The 25658-nt window shown below is 38.4% G+C and overlaps 1 protein-coding gene across 2 annotated transcripts in view; it reads left to right on the top strand.

The window, feature by feature from the left end:
* Positions 1-25658, top strand: part of LOC138931109 (adapter SH3BGRL) — a 77328-nt gene that overhangs the window by 41141 nt on the left and 10529 nt on the right. For both annotated transcript variants that reach the window (XM_070291893.1, XM_070291894.1), the window contains exon 2: positions 24803-24988. In XM_070291893.1, coding sequence (XP_070147994.1) covers positions 24803-24988 — 186 coding nt within the window. The remainder of the gene's footprint in view (positions 1-24802; positions 24989-25658) is intronic.

The raw sequence follows: 25658 nt of genomic DNA on the forward strand, positions 1-25658 counted from the left end.
CAATTTGGTCTACCTGGTCCGTTGTATCACTTAAAGCTTGTGTTTCCTTGCTAATTTTCTGTTTGGTTGATGTATCCATAGGTGTGAGTGGTCTATTAAAATCCCCAACTACTGTGTTACTGTTGATTTCCTCTTTCATACTTCTTAGCATTTGCCTTACATTTTGAGGTGCTCCTATATTGGGTCCATATATTTTTATAATTGTTTTATCTTCTTGGATTGATTATTTATTAAGTACTGTCCTTTGTTTCTTATCATGGTCTTTATTTCAAGGTTTATTTTATCAGATATGATTATTGCTACTCCTGCTTTCTTTTGGTCTCCATTTGCATGAAATATGTTTATACATCCCTCACTCTCAGTCTCTATGTGGCCCTAGGTTTGAGGTGAGACTCTTGTAGATAGCATATATAGGGGTCGTGTTTTTATATCCATTTGGCCAGTTTTGTCTTTGGTTGGGATATTTAACCCATTTGCATTTAAGGTAATTATTGATAAGTATGATCCCACTACCATTTACTTTGTTGTTTTGTGTTTGTTTTTGTAAACCTTTTTGGTTTTTCCTGTCTAATGAAGATCCTTTAGCAGTTGTTGAAGACCTGGTATGGTGATGCTGTATTCTCTCAGATTTTGTTGTCTGTGAAGTTTTTGATTTCTCCTTCATATCCAAATGGGATCCGTGCTGGGTAAAATAATCATCGTTTTAAGTTTTTCTCATTCATTACTTTAAGTATGTCCTGACATTCCCTTCTGGCCTGAAGGGTTTTTATTGTAAGATCAACTGGTTTCCTTATGGGGATCCCCTTATTGGCTGCTTTCCCTTGCTGCTTTTAATATTTGCTCATTGTGTTGAATTTTCATTAGTTTGATTAATATGTGTCTTGGGGTGTTTTGCCTTAGGTTTATCCTGTTTGGGACTCTGTGTTTCTTAGACTTGGGTGTCTATTTCTTTCTCCAGTTTAGGGAATTTTCAACTATTATCTCCTCAAGAGTTTTCTCATGCCCTTTCTTTTTGTGTTCTACTTCTGGGACACCTATGATTTGAACTGGGCTTCCCTCATAGCTCCAGTCGGTAAAGATTCTCCCTGCAATGTGGGAGACCTGAGTTTGTTTCCTGGGTTGGGAAGATCCCCTGGAGAAGGAAATGGCCACTCACTCCAGTATTCTTGCCTGGAAAATCCCATGGACAGAGGAGCCTGGCGGACTACAGTTCATGTGGTCACAAGAGTTGGACATGACTTAGTGACTAAACCACCACTGCCATGATTTGAATATTGGGGCAATTAACATTGTCCCACAGGTCTCTGAGGTTGTCCTCACTTCTTTTAATTCTTTTTTATTTTTATCCTCCGTGCTTCATTTATTTCCACCATTCTATCTTCCACCTCACTTATCCTCTCTTCTGCCTCAGTTATTCTACAGTTGTTTCCCTACAGAGTGCTTTTAATCTCAGTTAATGCATTGTTCATTATTGATTGACTTTTCTTTTTTTCTTCTAAATCTTTTTAAAACATTTTTTGTATCTTCTCAATCCTTATCTCTAGTCTATTTATCTGTAACTCCATTTTGTTTTCAAGATTTTGGATCTCATGGAACAACAGACTGGTTCCAAATAGGAAAAGGAGTACATCAAGGCTGTATATTGTCACCCTGCTTATTTAACTTATATGCAGAGTACATCATGAGAAACGCTGGGTTGGAAGAAGCACAAGCTGGAATCAAGATTGCCAGGAGAAATATCAATAACCTCAGATATGCAGATGACACCACCCTTATGGCAGAAAGTGAAGAGGAGCTAAAAAGCCTCTTGATGAAAGTGAAAGAGGAGAGTGCAAAAGTTGGCTTAAAGCTCAACATTCAGAAAACTAAGATCATGGCATCAGGTCCCATCACTTCATGGGAAATAGATGGGAAAAGAGTGGAAACAGTGTCAGACTTTATTTTTTTGGGCTCCAAGATCACTGCAGATGGTGACTGCAACCATGAAATTAAAAGACGCTTACTCCTTGGAAGAAAAGTTATGACCAACCTAGATAGTATATTCAAAAGCGGAGACATTACTTTGGCGACTAAGGTCCATCTAGTCAAGGCTATGTTTTTTCCTGTGGTCATGTATGGATGTGAGAGTTGGACTGTGAAGAAGGCTGAGGGCCGAAGAATTGATGCTTTTGAACTGTGGTGTTGGAGAAGACTCTTGAGAGTCCCTTGGACTGCAAGGAGATCCAACCAGTCTATTCTGAAGGAGATCAGCCCTGGGATTTCTTTGGAAGGAATGATGCTAAAGATGAAGCTTCAGTAATTTGGCCACCTCATGCGAAGAGTTGACTCACTGGAAAAGACTCTGATGCTGGGAGGGATTGGGGGCAGGAGGAGAAGGGGACGACTGAGGATGAGATTGCTGGATGGCATCACGGACTCGATGGACATGAGTCTGAGTGAACTCCAGGAGTTGGTGATGGACAGGGAGGCCTGGTGTGCTGCGATTCACGGGGTCGCAAAGAGTCGGACACAACTGAGCGACTGAACTGAACTGAACTGAACTGAACTTACTATCATTATTCTGAATTCTTTTTCAGGTAGACTTCTTTTCTCCTGCTCTTTTGTTTGGTTTTGTGGGGTTTTATCATTTTTGTTCATTTACTGAATATCTCTCTGCCTTTTCATCTTGTATTACTGCATTCAGGGTGCCCTTCCTGCAGGCTCTAAGGTCTTGATTCCTCTGAATTGTGGAGTCTACTTCCTGTGGGTAGAGTTGGACCAGTGATTTGTAAAGGTTTCCTCATTGGGGGATCTTGTGTCTATATTCTGGTGGGGCAGAGTGGATCTTTTCTTTCTGGAGTGCAGTGAAATGTTCAGTAGTGAGCATGGTGTGTCTGTGTGTTTGGTATGGCTTTGGGCAGCCTCTCTTTTATTGATCAGGGTTGTGTTCCTGTTTTGCTAGAGAATTACCATGCCATGTCTTGACTAGGACTTGTTGGCTCATTCTTGGAGCTTGGTTTCAGTGTTGTTGTAAAGATTTTTGGGTAAGCTCTTGTCTGTTTGTGTTCCCTGGCATCAGAAGTTCTCCAAAATTTTTAAGTTCTGAAGTTGAGCCTCATGCCTCTGGGTTTTGGTCCTCCTCTTACAGTAACCTCAAGACTTCTCCATCCATAAGGCACAGAAGATAAACCCCCTAAGTCAATGGTGAACCAACTCTCCACCGCCAGGAACACCCAGAGAGATTTACAGTTATATAGAGAAGAGAAGAGGATGGAGGGAGATAGAGATGACCAGGAGGAGAAAATAGAGATTGAAAAGGGGAGAGAGCAATGAACCCAGTAATCAAATCACTAGGTGAAAATGGATATTGAAGATTTGATTATTAAAGGTACAAAATTGATAACAAATATCAAAATTAAAGAGTTAAAACCTAGAATAGATGTTAGACTCTCAAAAATATAATATAAAAAATTCAAAAGAAAATCAATCATTAATATTAAAAAATATATACATATTGAATTTGTCTAGAAAATAGGACTTTTTTTAAGAAAGGTAATTGTAGGCTATAAAAATGAAAGTTAAAGGAGTAATAAAGAACTAAAATTTTTAAGAACTTAAAAAGTGATAATAGTCCAAATATACCTAGGAATTTCTCTAGAGCAGTTGTGGGCAGTTTGGTGTCAATTCAGTTTCAGATATTCCCTTCTTCCTGCTTGTACTTGTTCTCAAGGTCTTGAATTACCCCCTTAAATGCAGTCTCAGCATTAACTGTACCGTTTTAATATGTTGCACTTGTCACCTCCAGTGTGGTGTACCCTTCTTTATTTTGGTTTCCTCTCTTTGTAAGTCTCTTCTGTGTCTCCCCCCCCCCTACACCCCGACCATGGGGCAATGGGGCCACCGTGGCCACTTACTTAGGCTCAGTTGTTCAGTTGTGCTGTGGAGAGGGAGGGACGCTGCAAACAAATGCCACTGGCATGTGTGGGGAGTGCTTGCAGTGGTGGACTACACTTGGTTTGCCATAGCCCAAGGCAGCGTGTATTTCCTGGGTCCACACTGCTCAGGCTCCAGGGTGCTCTTCAAGGGCACTGTCCCAAATGGGCCCTGTGTTTTGTGCACTTCCCAGGTCCAAGCCACTCAGGCGACCGGGTGCTTGGTGAGCTCACTGTCCCAGGTGGGCCATGCATCTTACCCACCTCCCTGATCTCAGCAGCTCAGTTTCCTGGGTACACCAGGAGCACACAGTCCCTCTTGTGCTGTGTATCTCCTCTGGGGAGCTGATCTCAGGTCGTGACACTCCTTCTGGATGTGAACAGTCTTGGATTGCAGGAAGACATGGTTAGCAACTGGCAGCTTGCTCACAGTTTGGTGGGAGATTCAGTCTCTGGGGCTGAGATTGCAGCAGCCCCTTGCCTTTCATCTCTGGTTGTGGCACACCTGCCTCTCTGCCTCCAGGGAAGGAGGGCCCTAAATGGCAGCCAGCTTGCTCTCCTTTGGAATTCACTAGGGCACAATCCTTTGTTCTCTGAGTGTGCTGAGGTCATCATGCAGCTTTGGAAACTTTCCCGGGAAAGGTCCTTTCTTTTTTTGGACTCTCTGTCGATCTCACAGTTTGGGTTGCTATGTCACATTAGGTCCTTCAGATTGTCCTCAGAGCATTCAAACCCAGTCCTTCCCCTAAGGACTGATGATGCAACCCATACCTCCCTGCCAAGCCACCACTTGCTGGTGGTGGATGTGAGCCTCTGGGCCGCTTCTCTGCTGGCATTCTGTCCCTCCCTCCAGTCATGTTGCCTTCTGAGATTCCAAAACTCCCCACAGACACATGTGGAGAGTTTCCTACTGTGTGGAAACGTCTCCTTCACGACCCCCTCCACAGGATGGGTCTCTTGTCCCTAAATCGTTTGTCTCTCTTTTCATATTTTGTATTTTGCCATACCTCCCTTTCAAAGAGATTGGGCTGCCTTTCTGGGTGCCTGGTGTCCTTATCCAGCATTCAGAAGTTGTTTTGTGGAAGTTGCTCAGCATTCAAATGATCTTTTGATGAATTTTTTGGGAAAAAGTGGTCTTCCTGTCCTGTTGTGCCACCATCTTGGGACCCCACCCCTCCCACCTCCAGTGTGGATTCCTTTTATTTCTTCTTCTTTCTTTTCTTCTTGCTGTTGTCACTAGGATTGCTAATAGTACGTTGAATAATAGTGTTGAGAATGGGCATGTCTGTCTTGTTCCTGATCTAGGAGGAAGTGCTTTCAGCTTTTCTCCATTGAATATAATGTTATATGTAGGCATGTTATATATGGCCTTTATTATACTGAAGTAGGTTCCCTCTGGGGTCTTCACAGGTGGCACAGTGGTAAAGAATCCACCTCTCATTGCAGGAAATATAACAGATGTGTGTTCAATCCCTGGGTCAAGAAGATCCCTTGAGGTAGGAAATTATCTTGATGAAACCCACTCAAGTATTCTTGCCTAGAAGATTCCATGGTCAAAGGAGCCTGGCAGGCTATAGTCCATGGGGGCACAAAGGGTTTGACATGACTGAGCACACAGGCTGTGCCAAGTTCCCTCAAAGCTAACTTGCTAGAGAGTTTTTATTATAAATGGATGTTGAATTTTATCAAAAGGTTTTTTTGTATCTATTGAGAGGATCATATTGGTTTTATTCTTCAATTTGTTAACATGGTGTATCACATTAATTGATTTCATGTGTTGAAGAATACTTGCATCACTGGGATAAATCCTACTTGATCATGGTATATGATCCTTTTAATGTGTTGTTGGGTTCTGTTTACTAATATGATGAGGATTTCTGTGTCTATGCTCACCAGTGATTTGGGCATATATATATATATATATATATATATATATATATATATATATATATATATATATATTTTTTTTTTTTTTTTTTTTCTGTGTGATACATTTGTTTGGTTTTGGTAACCGTGTGAGACTGGCCTCATAGAATGAGTTTGGAAGTTCCTCCCTATGCAGGTTTTTGTAACAATTTTAAAAGGACAGGTTTTAGCTCTTGTACATAGGTTTGGCAGAATTCACATATAAAGTCATCTAGTCCTGGATTTTTTATTGTTGTTGTTGATAGTATTTTAAATTATTTATTGAATTTCAGTACTGTTTTTCTCTGTGTTCATACTTCCTGATCCAGTCTTGGGAGAATCTACATTTTTAGAACATGTTCCTTTATTCTAAGCTGTCCATTTTGTTAGCTTATAATTGTTCATAGGAATCTCTTATGATCTTTACATTTCTGTGCTATTGTTTGTAACTTTTCCTCAGTTATTTCTGACTTTGATTTGGGCCTTATCCTTTTTTTTTTTTTCTTGTTTTTTAGTTGCTCAGCCATGTCCCACTATTTTGCAACCCTATGGACTTCAGCATGCCAGGTTTCTCTGTCCTTTACCATTTCTAAGAGCTTGCTCAAACTCCTGTCCATTGAGTCGGGGATGCCATCCAACCATCCTGTCCTCTGTCATCCCTTTCCCCTCCTACCCTCAATCTTTCCCAGCATCAGGGTCCTTTCCAAAGATTTGGCTCTTCACATCAGGTGGCCAAAGTATTGAAGCTTCGGTTTCAGCATCAGTCCCTCCAATGAATATTCAGGATTGATTTCCTTTAAGATTGGCTAGTTAGACACCCTTTCTGTTCAAGGGTCTCTCAAGAGTCTTCTCCAACACCACAGTTCAAAAGGATCAATTCTTCTGTGCTCAGCCTTTATAGTCCAAATCTCACATCCATACATAACTACTGGAAAAACGATACCTTTGACAATATTGACCTTTGTCAACAAAGTAATGTCTTTGCTTTTTAATGCGCAGTCTAGGTTAGTCATAGCTTTTCTTCCAAGGAGCAAGCGTCTTTTAATTTCATGGCTGCACTCATCATCTGCAGTGATTTTGATCCCCAAGCAAATATGTCACTGTCCATTGTTTCCTCATGTATTTGCCATGAAATGATGGAACCAGATGCCATTTTTCTTAGTTTTTTGAATATTGAGGTTTTTTTTAAATTTACTTTTTTACTGAAGGAGAGTTGCTTTACAGAATTTTGTCGTTTTCTGTCAAACCTCAACATGAATCAGCCATAGGTGTACATATGCTGCTGCTGCTGCTAAGTCACTTCCATCATGTCTGACTCTGTGCGACCCCATAGATGGCAGCCCACCAGGCTCCCCTGTCTCTGGGATTCTCCAGGTAAGAATACTGGAGTGGGTTGCCATTTCCTTCTCCAATGCATGAAAGTGAAAAGTGAAAGTGAAGTCGCTCAGTTGTGTCCGACTCCTAGCGACCCCATGGACTGCAGCCTACCAGGCTCCTCCATCCATGGGATTTTCCAGGCAAGAGTACTGGAGTGGGGTGCCATTGCCTTCTCTGATAGGTGTACATATATCCCCTCCCTTTTGAACCTCCCCCTATCTCCCTCCCTATCCCATCCCTCTAGATTGATACAGAGCTCCTGTTTGAGTTTTCTGAGCCATACAGCAAATTCCTGTTGGCTATCTATTTTAATATGGTAATGTAAGTTTCTGGGTTACTTTCCATACGTCTCAACCTCTCTTCCCCTCTCCCCATGTACATAAGTCTATTCTCTATAACTGTTTCTCCATTGCTGTTCTGTAAGAAAATTCTTCAGAACCATTTTTCTAGTTTCTGTATATATGTGTTAAAATACAATATTTCTCTTTCTGACTTACTTCACTCTGTATAATAGGTTCTCACTTCATCCACCTTGTTAGAACTGACTCAAATATGTCCCTTTTATGGCTGAGTAATATTCCAATATGTATATGTACCACAACTTCTTTATCCGTTCATCTGTCAATGGACATCTAGGTTGCTTCCATGTTCTAGCTATTGTAAATAGGACCACAATGAACAATAGGGTACACGTGTGTTTCAATTTTGGTTTCTTCAGAGTATATGCCTAGGGGTGGGATTGCTGGTTTTATTTATTTATGGTGGTTTTATTCCTAGTTTTTAGGGAATCTCCATACTGTCTTCCATAGTGGTTGTATCAATTTACATTCCACCAACAGTGCAAGAACGTTCCCTTTTCTCCACACCCTCTGTAGCATTTCTTGTATATAGACATTTTGATCATGGCCATTCTGACCAGACTGAGGTGATATTTATAGTTTGATTTACATTTCTCTAATAATGAGCAATATTGACCATCTTTTCATGTGTTTGTTAGCCATCTGCATGTCTTCTTTGGAGAAATGTCTATTTAGGTCTTTTCCCCACTTTTTGATTAGCTTGTTTGTTTTTCTGACATAGAGTTGTATGAGCTGCTTGTATATTTTGGAAATTAATCTTTTGTTAGTTGTTTCATTTGTGATTACTTTCTCCCATTCTGAGAGTTGTCTTTTCACCTTGCTTATTATAGTTTCTTTTGCTGTGCAAAAGCTTTTAAGTTTCATCAAGTTTCACTTGTTTACTTTTGTTTTTGTTTCCATTACTCTAGGAGGTGGGTCATAGAGGCTCTTGCTTTGATTTATATCATTAAGTGTTCTGCCTATATTTTCCTCTAAGAGTTCTATAGTTTCTGGTCTTACATTTGGATTTTTAATCCATTTTGAGTTTATGTTTTTGTATGTTGTTAGGAAGTGTTCTAATTTCATTCCTTTACATGTAGCTGTCTAGTTTCCTAAGCACCATTTATTATACAGGCCGTCTTTGCCCCATTGTATTTTCTTGCCTTCTCTGTCAAAAATAAGGTACCCATAGGTGCATGGATTTATTTCTGGGCTTTCTGTCTTGTTCCATTGATCTATATTTCTGTTTTTGTGCCAGTACCATACTGTCTTGATGACTGTAGCTTTGTAGTATAATCTGAAGTCAAGAAGGTTGATTCCTCCAGCTCCATTCTTCTTTCTCAAGACTGCTTTGGCTATTCGGGGTCCTTTGTGTTTCCATATGAATTTTGATTTTTTTTTGCCCTAGTTCTGTGAAAAATGTCTTTGGTAATTTTATAGGGATCACATTGAATGTGTAGATTACATTTGGTAGTATAGTCATTTTGACGATATTGATTCTTCCTACCAAGGAACATGGAATATCTCTCCATCTGTTTATGTCATCTTTGATTTCTTTCATTGGTGTCTTATAATTTTTCTGTGTTCAATTATTTTGTCTCCTTAGGTAAGTTTATTCCTAGATATTTAATTATTTTTGTAATGATGAATGGGATTGATTCTTTAATTTCTCTTTCTGATTTTTCATTGTTAGTATATAGAAATGCAAGTGACTTCTGTGTATTGGTTTTGTATCCTGCAACTTTGCTAAATTCACTGAATAGCCCTAGTAATTTTCTGATACTATCTTTAGGGTTTTCATGTACAGTATCATGTCATCTGCAAACAGTGAGAGCTTTACTTCTTTTCCATTTTGGATTCTTTTTATTTCTTTTTCTTCTCCAATTGCTATAGCTAGGATTTCTAGAACTATGTTGAATAATAGTGGTGAAAGTGGGAGCCTTTTTCTTTTTCCTCTTCTTAGGGGGAATGCTTTCAGTTTTTCAATGTTGAGAATAATGTTTTCTGTAAGCTTATCATATATGGCCATTAATATATTGACACAGGTTCCTTCTATGCCCATTTTTACAAGAATTTTAATCATAAATGGGTGCTCAATTTTGTCAAAGCCATTTTCTGCATCTATTGAGATTATCGTATGATTTTTATCTTGCAGTTTGTTTAAATGGTGTATCACATTGATTGATTTGTGTATATTGAATCCTTGCATCCCTGGAATAAACCCAATTTGATCATGGTGTATCAGCTTTATGATGTGTTGCTGAATTATGTTTGCTAAAGTTTTGTTGAGGATTTTGGCAGCTATGTTCATCAGTGAAATTGGCCTGTAGTTTTCTTTTTTTGTGTGTTGTCTTTGTCTGGTTTTGTTATCAGGGTGATGGTGGCCTCATAGAATTAGTTTGGAAGTGTTCCTTCCTCTGCAATTTTTTGAAAGAGTTTTAGAAGGATAGGCTCTTCTCTAAATGTTTGATAGAATTCTCCTGTGAAGCCATCTGGTCCTGGACTTCTTTTGTGTGTGAAAGTTTTGATCACAGTTTGAATTTCAGTGCTTGTAATTTGATTTACATAATTTCCTTTTCTTCCTTGTTCAGTGATGTAAAGTTGAGCTTTTCGTAAGAATTTGTCCATTTCTCCCAGGTTATCCATTTTATTGCCATATAGTGGTTCATAATAGTCTCACAATCTTTTGTATTTCTGCATTGTCTGTTGTAACCTCTCCTTTTTCATTTCTAATTTTGTTGATTTGATCCTTCTCTTTTTCTTGATTAGTCTGGCTAAAGCTTTGTCAATTTTCTCTTCTCAAAGATCCAGCTTTTAGTTTTATTATTCTTTACTATTGTTTCTTTCATTGCTTTTTCACTTATTTCTGCTTGGATCTTTATTATTTCCTTCCTTCTACTAATTCTGGGGGTTTTTGGTTCTTCTTTTTCCAGTTAGGTGTAAAGATAGGTTGTCTATTCGATGTTTTTCTTGTTTCTTGAGGTAGGAATGTATTGCTATAAATTTTCCTCTTAGAACTGCTTTGGCAGCATCCCATAGGTTTTGAGCTGTCATGTTTTCATTGTCATTTGTTCCTGGAAAATTTTTAATTTCCCTTTTGATTTCTTCACTAACCTGTTGGTTATTTAGAAATGTGTTGTTTAACCTCCATATGTCTGAGTTACTTAGTTTTTTTTTTTTTCTTGTAATTGATATCTAGTCTCATAGCATTGTGGTTAGAGAAGATGCTTGATTTGATTTCAACTTTCTGAAATTTACTGAGCTTTGATTTGTTACCTATGTTCCATGTGCATTTGAGAAGAAGTTGTATTTTGCATTTGTATGGAATGTCCTGAAGACATCAATGAGATCTATCTCAGCTTATGCATCATTTAAGACTTGTGGTTCCTTATTAATTTCTGTTTTGATGATCTGTCCATTGGTATGAATGCAGTTTTAAAGTCTCCTACTATTATTGTGTTACTGTTAATTTCTCCTTTCATATCTGTTAGTGATTGTCTTATGTATTGATGTGCTCCTGTGTTTAATGCATAGATATTTACAATTACTATGTCTTCCTCTTGGATCAATCCTTTGATCATTATGTAGTATCCTTCCTTATCTTTTGTAAACTTCTTTATTTTAAGGTCTCTTTTGTATGATATGAGGATTGCTACTCCAGCTTTCTTTTGCTTCCCATTGGCATGGAGTGTATTTTTCCATCCTCTCACTTTCAGTCTATATTTGTCTTTAGGTCTGAAGTGGGTTTCTTGTAGGCAGCAAATACATGGGTCTTGTTTTTGTATCCATTCAGTCAGTCTGGGTCTTTTGATTGGAGCATGTAATTCATTTACATTTAAAGTAATTATTGATATATGTGTTCCTATTTCCACTTTCTTAATTGTTTGGGATTGATTTTTTTCTTCTCTTGTGTTTCTTGACTATATAATCCCTTCAACATTTCTTTTAAAATGTTTGTTGTAATCCCATTTGTTGGTCATCTTGAATTCACTTAACTTTTGCTTGTCTGAAAAGCTTTTTATTTCTCCATCAATTTTGAATGAGATTAAAGGGGCATCCTGGATGCAGTCCTACTCTGTAGTTCAGTGCCTCAGGCATTTGATGGGCCAGCCTCTCCATTGTTCAGCTGTCAGTGCTGGAGTGTGGGGAGAGAGAAGCTATGGTGATGGCTCCACCCCCCCCAAGTGACTCAGCAGTATCGCCTTGCATCCATGGCTGCCTGGCTCTCCTCCACAGGCATTTTCCACCACAGTCCCCTCGATCTGTCTCTGCACAGTCAACAGCAACCCTCACCGTGGGATTGCTCCACAATCCCTAACCTCCAGCTCCTAGTTGCTGCGCCTTCCAGAGGACTCGTGTCCCTGTATATGGTATGTATGGCTGCGGCAAGGAGTGTCTGATTTTCATTCCATTTAGGCTGCCACAGATCAGCTGTTTCACTCTCAGCCTTAAATATTTCTCTTCTGACATAGACAATTGCCCCGATGTGGGGATCGGATCCCTGCTTCAGTTCCCCCACCTGCTGAGGGTATGTCCAGTCCTACTAACACTCTTGCTTCCCCTCCTAGTTCCTTCATTTTACCCAGTTTTGCGTAGCTGTATAGATTATTTTCTGCTTCTCAGGTACTCCTTTCCATTCTCAGCTGGTGTTCTGCATGCACTTCTATGTCTGAAGGTGTATTTCTCATGTATCCGTGGAGAGATACATCCACATCTACCTACTCCTCCACCATCTTGTTCTCTGAATATTGAGTTTTAAAGTTGCTCAGTCGTGTCCGACTCTTTGTGACCCCATGGACTGTAGCCTACCAGTCTCCTCCCTCCATGGGATTCTCCAGGCAAGAGTACTAGAGTGGATTGCCATTTCCTTCTCCAGGGGATCTTCCTGACCCAGGGATCAAATCCAGGTCTCACACATTCCAGGCAGATGCTTTAACCTCTGAGCCACCAGGGAAGCCCATAGATTATTTTCTGCTTCTCAGGTACTCCTGTCCATTCTCAGCTGGTGTTCTGCATGCACTTCTATGTCTGAAGGTGTATTCCTGATGTATCCATGGAGAGATACATCCATGTCCACCTACTCCTCCACCTCTTGTTCTCTGAATATTGAGTTTTAAACTAGCTTTTCCACTCTTTTCTTTCACCTTCATCAATATTTAGTTCCTCTTCACTTTCTGTCATAAAGGAGATGTCATCTGCATATCTGGGGTTACTGATATTTTCCCCAGCTATCTTGATTCATATTTGAGCTTCACGATGGACTCTGCATATAAGTTAAATAAGCAGTGTGACAGTTTACAGCCTTGACGTACTCCATTCCCAATTTTGAATCAGTTCACTTTTCCATGTCTGGTTCTAGCTGTTGCTTCTTGACCTGCATACAAGTTTCTAGGAGGCAGGAAAGGTGGTCTTCCCTTTCTTTTGGTGGGTTTCCCTTTCTGGTATGCCCATCTTTTGAAGAATTTCCCACCATTTGTTTTGATCCACACAGTACATGGCTTTAGCTTAATAAATGTAGAAGAAATGGATGTTTTTATGGAATTCTCTTGGTTTTCCTCTGATCTAATTGATGTTGGCAATTTGATCTCTGCTTCCTCTGCCTTTTCAAAATTAAGCCTGAACATCTGGAAGTTCAAGATGTTCAACCAACATCTTGGTTCACCTACTATTGAAGCCTAGCTTGGGGAATTTTGAGCATTACTTTGCTAGCATGTGAAATGAGTGCAATTGTGTGGTAGTATGAACATTTTTTGGCATTGCATTCTTTCGGGAATGGAATGAAATCTGACCTTTTTCAGTCTTGTGACCACTGCTGAGTTTCCCGAATTTGCTGGCATATTGAGTGCAACACTTTAATAGTATCATCTTTCAGGATTTGAAATAGCTCAGCTGGAATTCCATCCTCTCCAGTAGCTTTGTTCGTAGTAATTCTTCCTAAGGCTCCCTTGACTTATCACTGAAAAATGCCTGGCTCTAGGTGAGTGATTACTGCATTGCGGTCATCTGGGTCATTAAAATCTTCTTTGTGTAATTCTTCTGTGTATTCTTGCCACTTCTTAATAACTTCTGCTTCTGTTATGTCCATGCTGTTTCTGCTCTCTATTGTGCCTATTGTTGCATGAAACATTTCCTTGGTATCTCTAATTTTCTTGATGTGATCTCTAGTCTTTCCCGTTGTGTTGTTTTCCTCTATTTCTTTGCATTGATCACTGAAGAAGGCTTTTTTTAATCTCTCCTTGCTATCCTTTGGAACTCTGCAGTTAGATGGGTATATCTTTCCTTTTCTCCTTTGCTTCTCTTTTCTCAGCTATTTGTAAGGCCTCCTCATATGACTGTTTTACTTTCTTGCATTTCTTTTTCTTGGGGATAGTTTTGATCTCACCTTCTGTACAATGTTACAAACATCCTTCTGTAGTTGTCCAGGCACTCTGTCTATCAGATGTAATCCCTTGAATCTATTTTTCACTTCCACTGTATAATCCTAAGGGATTTGTTTTAGTTGGTAACTAAATGGCCTAGTGGTTCTGAATTTTGCAATAAGGATTTCATTATGTGAGTCACAGTCAGCTCCCGGTCTTGTTTTTGCTGATTGTATAGGACTGCTCCAGCTGCAAATAATATAATCAATCTGATTTCTGTATTGACCGTCTGTTGATGTCCATGTGTAGAGTTGTCTCTTGTGTTGTTGTAAGAAGGTGTTTGCTATGACCAGTGCATTCTTTTGGCAAAACTCTGTTAGCTTTTGCCCTACTTCCTTTTGTACTTCAAGGGAAAACTTGCCTGAGTCTGGCTTAAAATTTGTTATTTTGTTTGTTTTCAGAGAATTAGCTGTTAGTTTCTTTGTTGCTTTTTCTCCCCCATGCCACTCCCAGCATTCCATTGATTTCTGCTCTGCTGTTCATTATTTATCTTTTTATACTATCTTTTGCCTTTGTTCTTTTTCTAGTTCCTTTAGGTGTAGGTTTAGACTCTTATCTGAATTTTTTCTTTTTCTAGATTGCTGTAGACGTCTCTTTGAACCATTTTCACCACATCCCATAGGTTTAAGACCATTGTGGTTTCGTTTTCATTTGTCTCTAGATATTTTTTCACTGTCATTTTGATTTATTCTGTGGCCCATTGTTTAGTAGCCTCCATGTGTTTGTCTTTTTTTTTTTTGCATATTTTTCCCTTAATTTTTGTTTCTTATCACATAGTACTGTGATTAGAAAAAATGATCGGTATGATTTCAGTCTTCTTAAATTTACCAAGCTTTTCTGTGGCCTTGCATGTGATCTATCCTGGAGACTGTTATATGTTCACTTTAAAAGAATGTGTTTTCTGTTGGTTTTGGATGGACTGATTTTATATGTCTATTAAGCCCATCTACTCTATTGTGTACATTAAGGCCAGTGTTTTCTTACTGATTTTCAGTCTGGATTATCTGTTCACTGATATAAATGAGGTGTTAAAGTCTTGTACTATTATTGTGTTACTGTCAATTTCTCCATTTATTTGCTGTTAATATTTGCCTTAGACATTGAGGTGCTCCTTTGTTGTGTGCATATGTATTTACAATCATTGTATCTTCTTCTTCTATTAATCCATTTATGATTATGCAGTGTTTTTCATTCTCTCTTACAATCTGTGCTTTAAAGTCTGTTTTTTTTCCTCTGTAAAAGGGAACCCATGTACACTGTTGGTGAAAATGTAAGTTGGTAAAGTCACTATGGAAAACAGTATGGAGGTTTCTTTAAAAACTAAAAATAAAATTACTACATGACTCAGCAATTCCAGTCCTGGGTATATATCCAAAACAGTCAAAACACTAATTCAAAAAATACCGCACCCCAATGTTCATAGCAGCAGTATTTACATGATATGGAAGCAATCTCAGTGTTCATCAACGGATTAATGGATAAAGAATATGTGTTCTATATGTACACTAGAATTCTATTCAAGCATAAAAAAAGAATGACATTTTACCATTTTCAGCAACATGAATGGACTTGACTGGCTTGATCCTGCTGTCCAAGTCACTCTCAAAAGTCTTCTCTAGCACCTCAGTTTGAAAGCATCAGTTCTTTGGTGCTTAGCCTTCCATTATGGTCCGACTCTCACATTCATACATGACTACTGGAAAAAAAAAAAAAAAACATATCTTTGACTAGACAGACCTTTGTTGGCAAAATAATGTCTCTGCTTTTTAATACACTGTCTAGGTTTGTGGTAGCTTTCCTTCCTAGGAAGAAGTATCTTTTAATTTCATGACGGCAGTCACTATCTACAATGATTTTGGAGCCAAAGAAAATAAAATCTGTCACTGTTTTCACTTTTTTGCCATCTATTTGCCATGAAGTGATTGGACTGGATGCCATGATCTTAGTTTTTTGAATGTTGAATTTTAAGTCAGCTTTTTCACTCTCGTCTTTCACCCTCATCAGGAGGCTCTTTAGTTGCTCTTCGTTTTCTGCCATTAATGTGGTATCCTCTGCATATTTGAGGTCGATATTTCTCCCATCAGTCTTGATTCCAACTTGTGATTCATCCAGCCCAGCGTTTCGCATGATGTACTCTGTGTATAAGTTATATAAGCAGAGTGACAATATACAGCCTTGACATATTCCTTTTCTAATTTTGAACTAATATGCTGTTCCATGTCTGGTTCTAACTGTTGCTTCTTGAACTACATACAGGATCCCAGGAAACAGGTAAGGTGGTCTGATATCTCTTTAAGAATTTTCCACAGCTTGTTGTGATTCACACAGTCAAGGGTTTAAGTGTAGTCACTGAAGCAGAGATAGATTTTATTTTTTTTCTGAAATTCCGTTGCCTTCTCCATGATCCAACAAATGTTGACAATTTGATCTCTGGTTCCTCTGCCTTTTCTAAATCCAACTTGTACGTCTGGAAGTTCTCGGTTCATGCACTTCTGAAGCTTAGCTAGAAGGATTTTGAGCATTACCTTGCTAGCATGCTTAATGAACACAGCTGAAGTATAGTTTATACGTTCTTTGGCATTGATTTTGTTTGGGATTGGAATGAAAACTGACCTTTTCCAGGTCTTTGGCACAATAAACTCAGGCAAAAATAAAGGCAGCTTGATCTGCTATAGGGTGGCTGAGTAATGCATATTTTTATAGTGGTAGATAAAACATTATGCAGAAACTTTAAAGTTAAGCAGTAGGGGGTAAGGTTGAAGTTGGCCACAGGGAACCAGTGTAGCAGCAATAGGATTACAGTATATATTTTGATTCTGTGGCTTTCAGCCTTTGGTCAAATTAGTCTATTATTTATTAACCTGCTAATAATTCTCTAGAGAGAGGAGCCCAGTGAGTTGTATGTAGTCCATGGGGTCACAAAGAGTTGGACATGACTTAGCAACCAAACAACAACAGACATTTCTCTTGGCATGTACATTTGACAAGACTATGTGGGTTTGAAGTTCACTTGCAAGAGGTGAAAGTATAGTCACCTGCATTTTCTCGATTAAAAGAGGTTTTCCTGACTAAATTAAGTTTCAGTTCTGAATAATCTCATCTTTATAAGCCCTCTCTTATCTGGAACTTCCCTCTGTAGATACTCTTTTCTTTAGCCCCCCTGTCTCTTACTGATTCAGTTAAAGCTTTTTTTTTTTTTTAACTTTCAAGTGAGTAGTTTATTGTATTCTGATCATTTTACTGTGTGAAATGATTGTTGGGCTTTTTTAAAGTGATGGGTACATTGCTTATTTGAAAAACAATAAAGAACGGGAAGCATCTGATGCCCTTGCACTTTCTTATCTATTTCTTTGTAAATTTTATGTACAGAAATATGCCCCACATAACAACTTTGCCCACTCAGAACTATTATGTGATAAAATGCTCGGCAAAGGGGAGACATGGGCTACATTGTTCTCAGTGCAGTTCAGTTCAGTCTCTCAGTCGTCTCCGACTCTTTGTGACCCCATGAATAGCAGCACGCCAGGCCTCCCTGTCCATCACCATCTCCTGGAGTTCACTCAGACTCACGTCCATCGAGTCCGTGATGCCATACAGCCATCTCATCCTGGGTCGTCCCCTTCTCCTCCTGCCCCCAATCTCTCCCAGCATCAAAGTGTTTTCCAATGAGTCAACTCTTCCCATGAGGTGGCCAAAGGACTGGAGCTTCAGCTTTAGCATCATTCTTTCCAAAGAAATCCCAGGGCTGATCTCCTTCACAATGGACTGATTGGATCTCCTTGCAGTCCAAGGGACCCTCAAGATTCTTCTCCAACACCACAGTTCAAAAGAATCAATTATTTGGCGCTCAGCTTTCTTCACAGTCCAACTCTCACATCCATACATGACCACAGGAAAAACCATAGCCTTGACTAGACGGACCTTAGTCGGCAAAGTAATGTCCCTGCTTTTGAATATACTATCTAGGTTGGTCATAACTTTTCTTCCAAGGAGAAAGTGTCTTTTAATTTCACGGCTGCAGTAACCATCTGCATTGATTTTGGAGCCCCCCAAAAATAAAGTCTGACACTGTTTCTACTGTTTCCCCATCTATTTCCCATGAAGTGATGGGACCAGATGCCATGATCTTCATTTTCTGAATGTTGAGCTTTAAGCCATTTTTTTTGCTCTCCTCTTTCACTTTCATCAAGAGGCTTTTTAGCTCCTCTTCACTTTCTGCCATAAGGGTGGTGTCATCTACATATCTGAGGTTATTGATATTTCTCCCGGCAATCTTTATTCCAGCTTGTGTTTCTTCCTGTCCAGCATTTCTCATGATGTACTCTGCATATAAGTTAAATAAGCAGGGTGACAATATACAGCCTTGACGTACTCCTTTTCCTATTTGGAACCAGTCTGTTGTTCCATGTCCAGTTCTAACTGTTGCTTCCTGACCTGCATACAGATTTCTCAAGAGGCAGGTTAGGTGGTCTGGTATTCCCATCTCTTTCAGAATTTTCCACAGTTTATTGTGATCCACACAGTCAAAGGCTTTGGCATAGTCAATAAAGCAGAAATAGTTGTTTTTCTGGAACTCTCTTGTTTTTCCCATGATCCAGCAGATGTTGGCAATTTGATCTCTGGTTCCTCTGCCTTTTCTGAAACCAGCTTGAACATCAGGGAGTTCACGGTTCACATATTGCTGAAGTCTGGCTTGGAGAATTTTGAGCATTCCTTTACTAGCATGTGAGCTGAGTGCAATTGTGGTAATTTGAGCATTCTTTGGCATTGCCTTTCTTTGAAATTGGAATGAAAATGGACCTTTTCCAGTCCTGTGGCCACTGCTGAGTTTTCCAAACTTGCTGGCATATTGAGTGCAGTCAACAAGAAATCAGAGGCCTCATTACATTCCATTCAGTTCTCCTCTGTGCATGCTGCCTGTGTACAAGCAAGTCAGCCCACAAGTTGGTGGACTTGGGAATTCAGTGGGGTCAGTTTAGACTGGTCAAGGGAAAAGAGACCATAATACCTGGAAAATCGAATGCACTAAATGAGGCTATTTGGAAGATAACATACCTCAGGTTTGTTGTCTTTCTATTCTGTATCACATAGCTTAGAAGGAACTCTCTCATATATGTTAGTCTTATTTCTCCAGCAAGACTGTGAATTCTAATATGTACTGCATGTAGTGAAAAAGAACAGGGTTTTGCAACCAGATAGCTTTAGATTTGTAATTCGGTACATGCAATTAATAGATCATTCTTCTCAGGCACCTCTGCTAACCTTTCTAAATTTCAGTTTCCATTGTTGTAAAATGAAGATAATCATACTAACCTTTCAGAATTGTGAGGATTTCAAGAGCTATGTATACATAGACTCACAAAGAATTTGATACTCAGGAAACACTCAACAGGCCTTAGTCTTCCTTTCTCCTTAGAGGTCTTTCTCTGGTACAAAGCTTAGCTCAATAATAACATACAGTAAGGCTTGGAAATATTGTTTTCAGATTATCTTGGGAGGGCATTCCCGATGCATTTTTGTGTAACCTTCTGTTAGAATTTAAGTAGGGACGACTCTGGGCAAAATTCTAAGGCGCACAAAGAAATTTCATTGTTTCCTTACCTACTTCTCTCCAGGCAGTCCATCCTTCCACTCCAAACATGCACACTTCCTGCCCATTCTAAATCAGTAATGATAATGTTTCAGGCATCAGAAGATTGAATTGAATTGAATCAAACTGAATTAAATTGGTGCTCCTTATTTTACAACTTCCTGGATCTACACATGGAGGAACTGGAGAGACACCACAGTTCCTTCTGACTCTGGGAAAAAACAAACAAACAAACAAAACAAAACTTCAGATAAGAAAGAACTGGATAGATAAGATTATTCAGAACTGATCAATAAAAGTCTTCTTAATCCAGAAAATTAGGCGTGACTGTACTGTCTTTACTGTGACTACCTTAAGACATAGTAATAGCTATTTCTGAGAAAGTACCTTTAAACATCTACCTTTTCCTCTTTTCACACAAGGCTCTAATTCTGAAGTTACTTGGGCCTTAACATCTCTTTAGACATAGTGTGGTAGAAGTGCAACTAAAAGAGAAAATAGTTACAGCATTTTGGGATGGCAAGCAGCAGTAAAAGAGCAAACCTTGCATTGTGTTCTTATGCTGTCACATCGTGGAATATCTGTCAGGAGAACTCCAGAGAGCTAGGGGTAGAGGTGGGAGATCAACAAGAAAATTCTTAATAGTCTTAACCTAGATTTTTTGCAGACTTGTTGGTAAAGAGATATGAATTACAAGTTTTTCATGGCTGATTGTGACCAAAGCATTTTTTAAAATATTGCAAAACAGGCAAGCTGAAAGCAAATGTCTCTTGCTGTGGTTGTACCATTATATTAAGCAGTAAGAAGCCAGTGCCTTAAGGGCTTATTATAGTATTCTTTTAAAAATGCATGCAGATCTCTTTGGTTACCAAATGACTACACAGTGGCCATGCTGCTGTGTGTGGTCTATAGCCAAACAGACTGGGGATTCAGATTTGATTTTCCTTTTGGGTATATTTGGTAAGCAGATTAGTAAAAGACCTAAAAAAAACCAGCTTTAAATTCTATTTGTTCATGCTTCCTTCACCCCACTCTTAAATGCTTATTAGGCACTGGCTAAGAGAAGATAAGCTTATTATTTCTCTACAAATTAGAGCAGCTTCTCTTATAGCAGATTCAAAACAAATAGAACCAATTGGAGGGAGTCTGTATATCTGAATTTATTTTTGCATAAGTTGACTGGGTCACAAATTGTAACTTGTATAAAAAGACAAAATGCATACCTACATAGGTATTTATTCATTAAGAATTTAATCATAGAAATTGTGAGCATACATATAGAAAGTGTACAGTTTATTTTATAATACTATGCCTTCATTGTTCTAGTGCAATATGCCATAATAGTTGTGAGCTCATTTTTCACAGCTGGTTGTTTATATTAAGCTTTACTAAACACATCATGCTTTCAGTAAGCATGAGACTGAATTCAGTATAGATGGATATGTATGTAGTATTTGTGAAGTCATTATTAAGCTTAGTCTAAGTGGCATCACTCATAGCAATAAACATTTGTTTTCTCTTCTTCCACTCATTTGCTTTGTCATTCACTTGACTCCTCTCAGCCTTGTATGGTTGTTTTAGTTTCATATTTAAATAACATTGTTGTAATTAAAATTTTTAATATATTTATGTCTAATCCTTCCCACTAGATTGTAATTTTAGGAGGGAATCTGCTGGTTTTTTTTAGACATTTGAGAGAGCCTCATAAAATTCTTGCACACTTAAAAGGCACCCAAGAAATATTGTTGAATAGCTGTGAAATAGTGTCAGACAATCATTTTAAATTTTAGTGAATCACGGTTGGAACCTCTGTCGATCTTCACTGTAAAGTGTCAGCTGAGAAAATATGTCAGGTTATTTATAAAACAAGACAAAACCTCATCTTGATTAAATGTTTTATTGTAGGTCAGCACTGTCATGAAAAAGACTCTTGTTTTCCCATTAGAAGCATGATTATTGAAGCTTTGTTCTTCCTTTGGAATTTGAACATTCACTCTGACACCTTCTAAAGCAGAAACCTTATCAGTTTCCCTCTTAAAAAAAAAAAAAAAAACTTGACCTTTGGCTGACAGGAAACTTACTGAGGCTAGCTGGAGATACATTTGTTCGTGTAGAGAGCAGTTTTTCAGCAGCCCTGCTCTGTGTCTTTGGTGGGATGGATACCCTGAATCTCAAACCCTGACAGGCAGGCATTCTTTGGGTGAAAGTGGGGAGTGTGGTTTGCTCTTTGAAAAAAATTGATCTAAATTCCTGAACAGTGCCACTGTCTACTTGCAAATACTTTTTTTGTGTTGAAAAGGATATCAACTTTTAACTCCAAAGTATTTTTTCCTGTAGGAAATTTAAATTTTATTCCTTAGGGAAACTTTGTGATATGCATTCCTAATTGTTCTGAACAATTGTTCCTAATTGTTTTAGCAATGTATGGTTTTCAGTCACATCTATCCAAAACCACTTTGTAGGGATATATTTTAGTGAGCATGTACCTATAGGCACTAACTCTTTAGATATAAGTCATCCCTTGTAGGAAGTAAAATTGATATTTGAAAATGAACTTACAGATATATCAAGTTAAGAAACAACTTTTTACATTTCCTGAAGATTCAAACCTAGATAAATGTTCATATTGCTAGGGCAGAATCTACTTTAAAAAGTATTATAGCCCATTCTGTTCAGCCCTTTGAAGATGTAGGATACTCTAAGAGGCATGTGTACTTACTTGTCAGGCAGTTCCAGAAGATGGAAGAAATACTTGTAATCCAGAGCTAATGGTTAGAGGGTAAAGACATAACTGAAGCTATACTATAATGACCACTGATACCAGGCCTGGCTACCACCTTAACTCATAGAGAGTTAAGAGAGAGACATAGAGAACAGTGTTCCCAACATATTAAACATTCAATAATGTGAGAAAGGCCTGAAAGAGTCATTTATCTTAAGGGTTTTCTGCTTTCTGTCTCCCATAAGCATGAAAGGTGACAGTCATTGAGGGCCATGTATAATTCTTAGCATGTTAGATATAACAGTAACTCTTAATTCCCTAAAAATATCTGTTGGAATGGCAAATGCCTCAAAGTACCATATTTATGGGATATCTGTATATCTACTTAAATTTGTAAATATGCAAATCATGAACAAATTACTTGACACACTCCATGCAAACTGAACACCCCCTTTAGCATCATGGAGATAAAAACCCACTAATTTAATTGAGCCTTCTATCACTCCTGTTACTGACTTTTACATGGATTATCCTCAAAATTCAATGAAAACAGTGGCAGACTATTTTCTTGGGCTCCAAAATCACTGCAGACAGTGACTACAGCCATGCAATTAAAATATGTTTGCTCCTTGAAAGAAAAGCTATGACAAACCTAGACAGTGTATTAAAAAGCAGACATCACTTTGCCAACAAAGGTCCATCTAGTCAAAGTTATGGTTTTCCCATTAGTTATGTATGGATGTGAGAAATGGACCATAAATAAGGCTGAGCACAGAAGAATTGATGCTTTTGAACTGTGGTGTTGGAGAAGACTCTTGAGATTACTTTGGACTGCAAGGAAATCAAACCAGTCGATCCTAAAGGAAATCAGTTCTGAATATTCATTGGAAGGACTGATGCTGAAGCTGTAGCTCCAATACTTTGGCCACCTGTTGTGAAGAGCTGACTCATTTGAAAAGACCTTGATGCTGGGAAAGAGTGAAGGCAGGAGGAGAAGGGGACAACAGAGAACAAGATGATTGGATGGTATAACCGACTCTATGGACATGAGTTTGAGCAGGCTTCGGGAGATGGTGAGGGATGGGGAAGCCTGGTGTGCTGAAGTCCATGGGGTCGCAAAGAGTCAGAGTCAAACACGACTGAGTGACTGAACAAGAACAATCTTCAAAATTCAAAAGGTGGTGTGCTTAATTGCTCAGTCATGTCTGACTCTTTTCAATCCCATAGATTGTAGCCCACCAGGCTCCTCTGTCCATGGAATTCTCCAGGCAAGATTACTGGAGTGGGTAGCCATTCCCTTCTCCAGGGTATCTTCCTGACCCAGGGTTTAGTATTGTTACATTTATAAATGAAAGTTTGATTTTATAAGTTAACAAGGAAATATGAATCCTATTAGAAAAATTGGCTACAAATTTTGCTGGATTGTAAGTGATCTTTAAAGGAGGACATTCTGTGCTCTGATCTAAATATCTTGTAGAGATTTCAGTTCCTATTGGGAGAAGTTGAGAATTTTTTTTCCTGGAGTTGTGTAATGAGAGATAAAATTACCTGTAGTCACAAACAAGTTAGAAGAACAGAAATATGACCTCAGTTTACACATGTATGTATGTGTGTGGGGGGATATAAATCTAAAGAAGATTTGACTATATGAAAGTTTCTTTTTATTTTGCATTTTGATTTCCATTAAAAAGACTTTTTCTTTTTCTTTTTCTTTTTATTTTTGATGCTTCTGCTCTGTGAGTCTTTTTAGTGTAGTTCCATGAAGAAATATTTATTGATTGTGCTCTGCAGCTCAGAAATGTTTACTAAGTTTTAAATTTGGAGAATTACTATAGATGTATGTTCAAGGTTCTAAAAGAAAAGCATATCAGGGAAGAAACCGAAAAATATTAATTTTTATTATTCTAAAGCCTTCTAGGAATGATTAGGAAACATAATAAGTGTATGATCTCTAAGATTCCTTAGTATTACATGTTAAGGGCTAATGAATGGTACAGGTATATTTCAAACTTATTATAAAAGCAGGCTTAGATCTTCTTACATCTTCTTCAATTTCTATTCTAATTGATGAAAATTGAGGCATAGAGGCTTGAAACATTCTCAAGGTAAGATTCATTTCTGTTAGCTATGTGATGGTTATTAAGACACGAATTAGACTCAGGTCATTTGGGATGACTTTCAACAAGGGATAAAATTAAGAGAGGTTTGTAGATACTTTTTAGTTAATTCCCCTTTATATTGTTGATATGCATCAGCTAGCTTTAATTCTACATGATTAAATATGGTAATTTCAGAGCAAAAGGAAAAATCAGGTTGATAAAAGGATCTGTGAATTGAAAGCTCTCAATTCTCTTATGAGACATCATTGAGAACACATTAATAAAGAGGGAAAACCACATATGTTCTGGAAAGCCACAAATCTTAATCCATGTATGAATTCATTTCTACTAGTTCATTAACACACATTTATTGAATTTGAAAAATAAAAACAATAAAAGTTGTTTGTTCAACAATATAATTTCTTGTCCTTTGGGTCTTAGATTAAGAAAAAACAGCAAGATGTGCTTGGTTTCTTAGAAGCTAACAAAATAGGATTTGAAGAAAAAGATATTGCAGCCAATGAAGAAAATCGGAAGTGGATGAGAGAAAATGTACCTGAAAACAATCGACCAGCCACAGGATACCCCCTCCCACCTCAGATTTTCAATGAAAGCCAGTACCGTGGGGTAAGGAACCAATTAAAATTCTGTTTTTTTTTTTTTTTTCAAATGGATTGCCTCAAACCCATTCTCTTTCTTTTACTCCCACTCCAAATCTCAATACAGTCATTTCTCCTGCTTATCCTTTGCATCCATCCTAGACATCTGGGGTGTTTTGCCTTCTCAGTTGAGTTCAGTTCAGTTCAGTCACTCAGTCATGTCCGACTCTTTACAACCCCAAGAACTGCAGCATACCAGGCCTCCCTGTCCATCGCCAACTCCCGGAGTTTACTCAAACTCATGTCCCTTGAGTTGCTAATGCCATGTCATCCTCTGTGGGCCCCCTCTCTTCCTGCCTTCAATCTTTCCCAACATCAGGTCTTTTCAAATGAGTCAGCTCTTCACATCAGGTGGCCAAAGTATTGGAGTGTCAGCTTCAGCATCCATTGTTCCAAAGAATATTCAGGACTGATTTCCTTTAGGATGGACTGGTTGGATCTCCTTGCTATCCAAGGGACTCTCAAGAGTCTTCTCCAGTACCACAGTTCAAAAGCATCAATTCTTCGGTGCTCATCTTTCATTATAGTACACCTTTCACATCCATACATGACTACTGGAAAAACTATAGCTTTGACTAGATGGACCTTTGTTGGCAAAGTAATATCTCTGCTTTTTAATATTCTGTCTAGGTTGGTTG

This window comes from Ovis canadensis, chromosome X, assembly GCF_042477335.2.
Source record: "Ovis canadensis isolate MfBH-ARS-UI-01 breed Bighorn chromosome X, ARS-UI_OviCan_v2, whole genome shotgun sequence".
Classification (NCBI taxonomy): domain Eukaryota; kingdom Metazoa; phylum Chordata; class Mammalia; order Artiodactyla; family Bovidae; genus Ovis; species Ovis canadensis.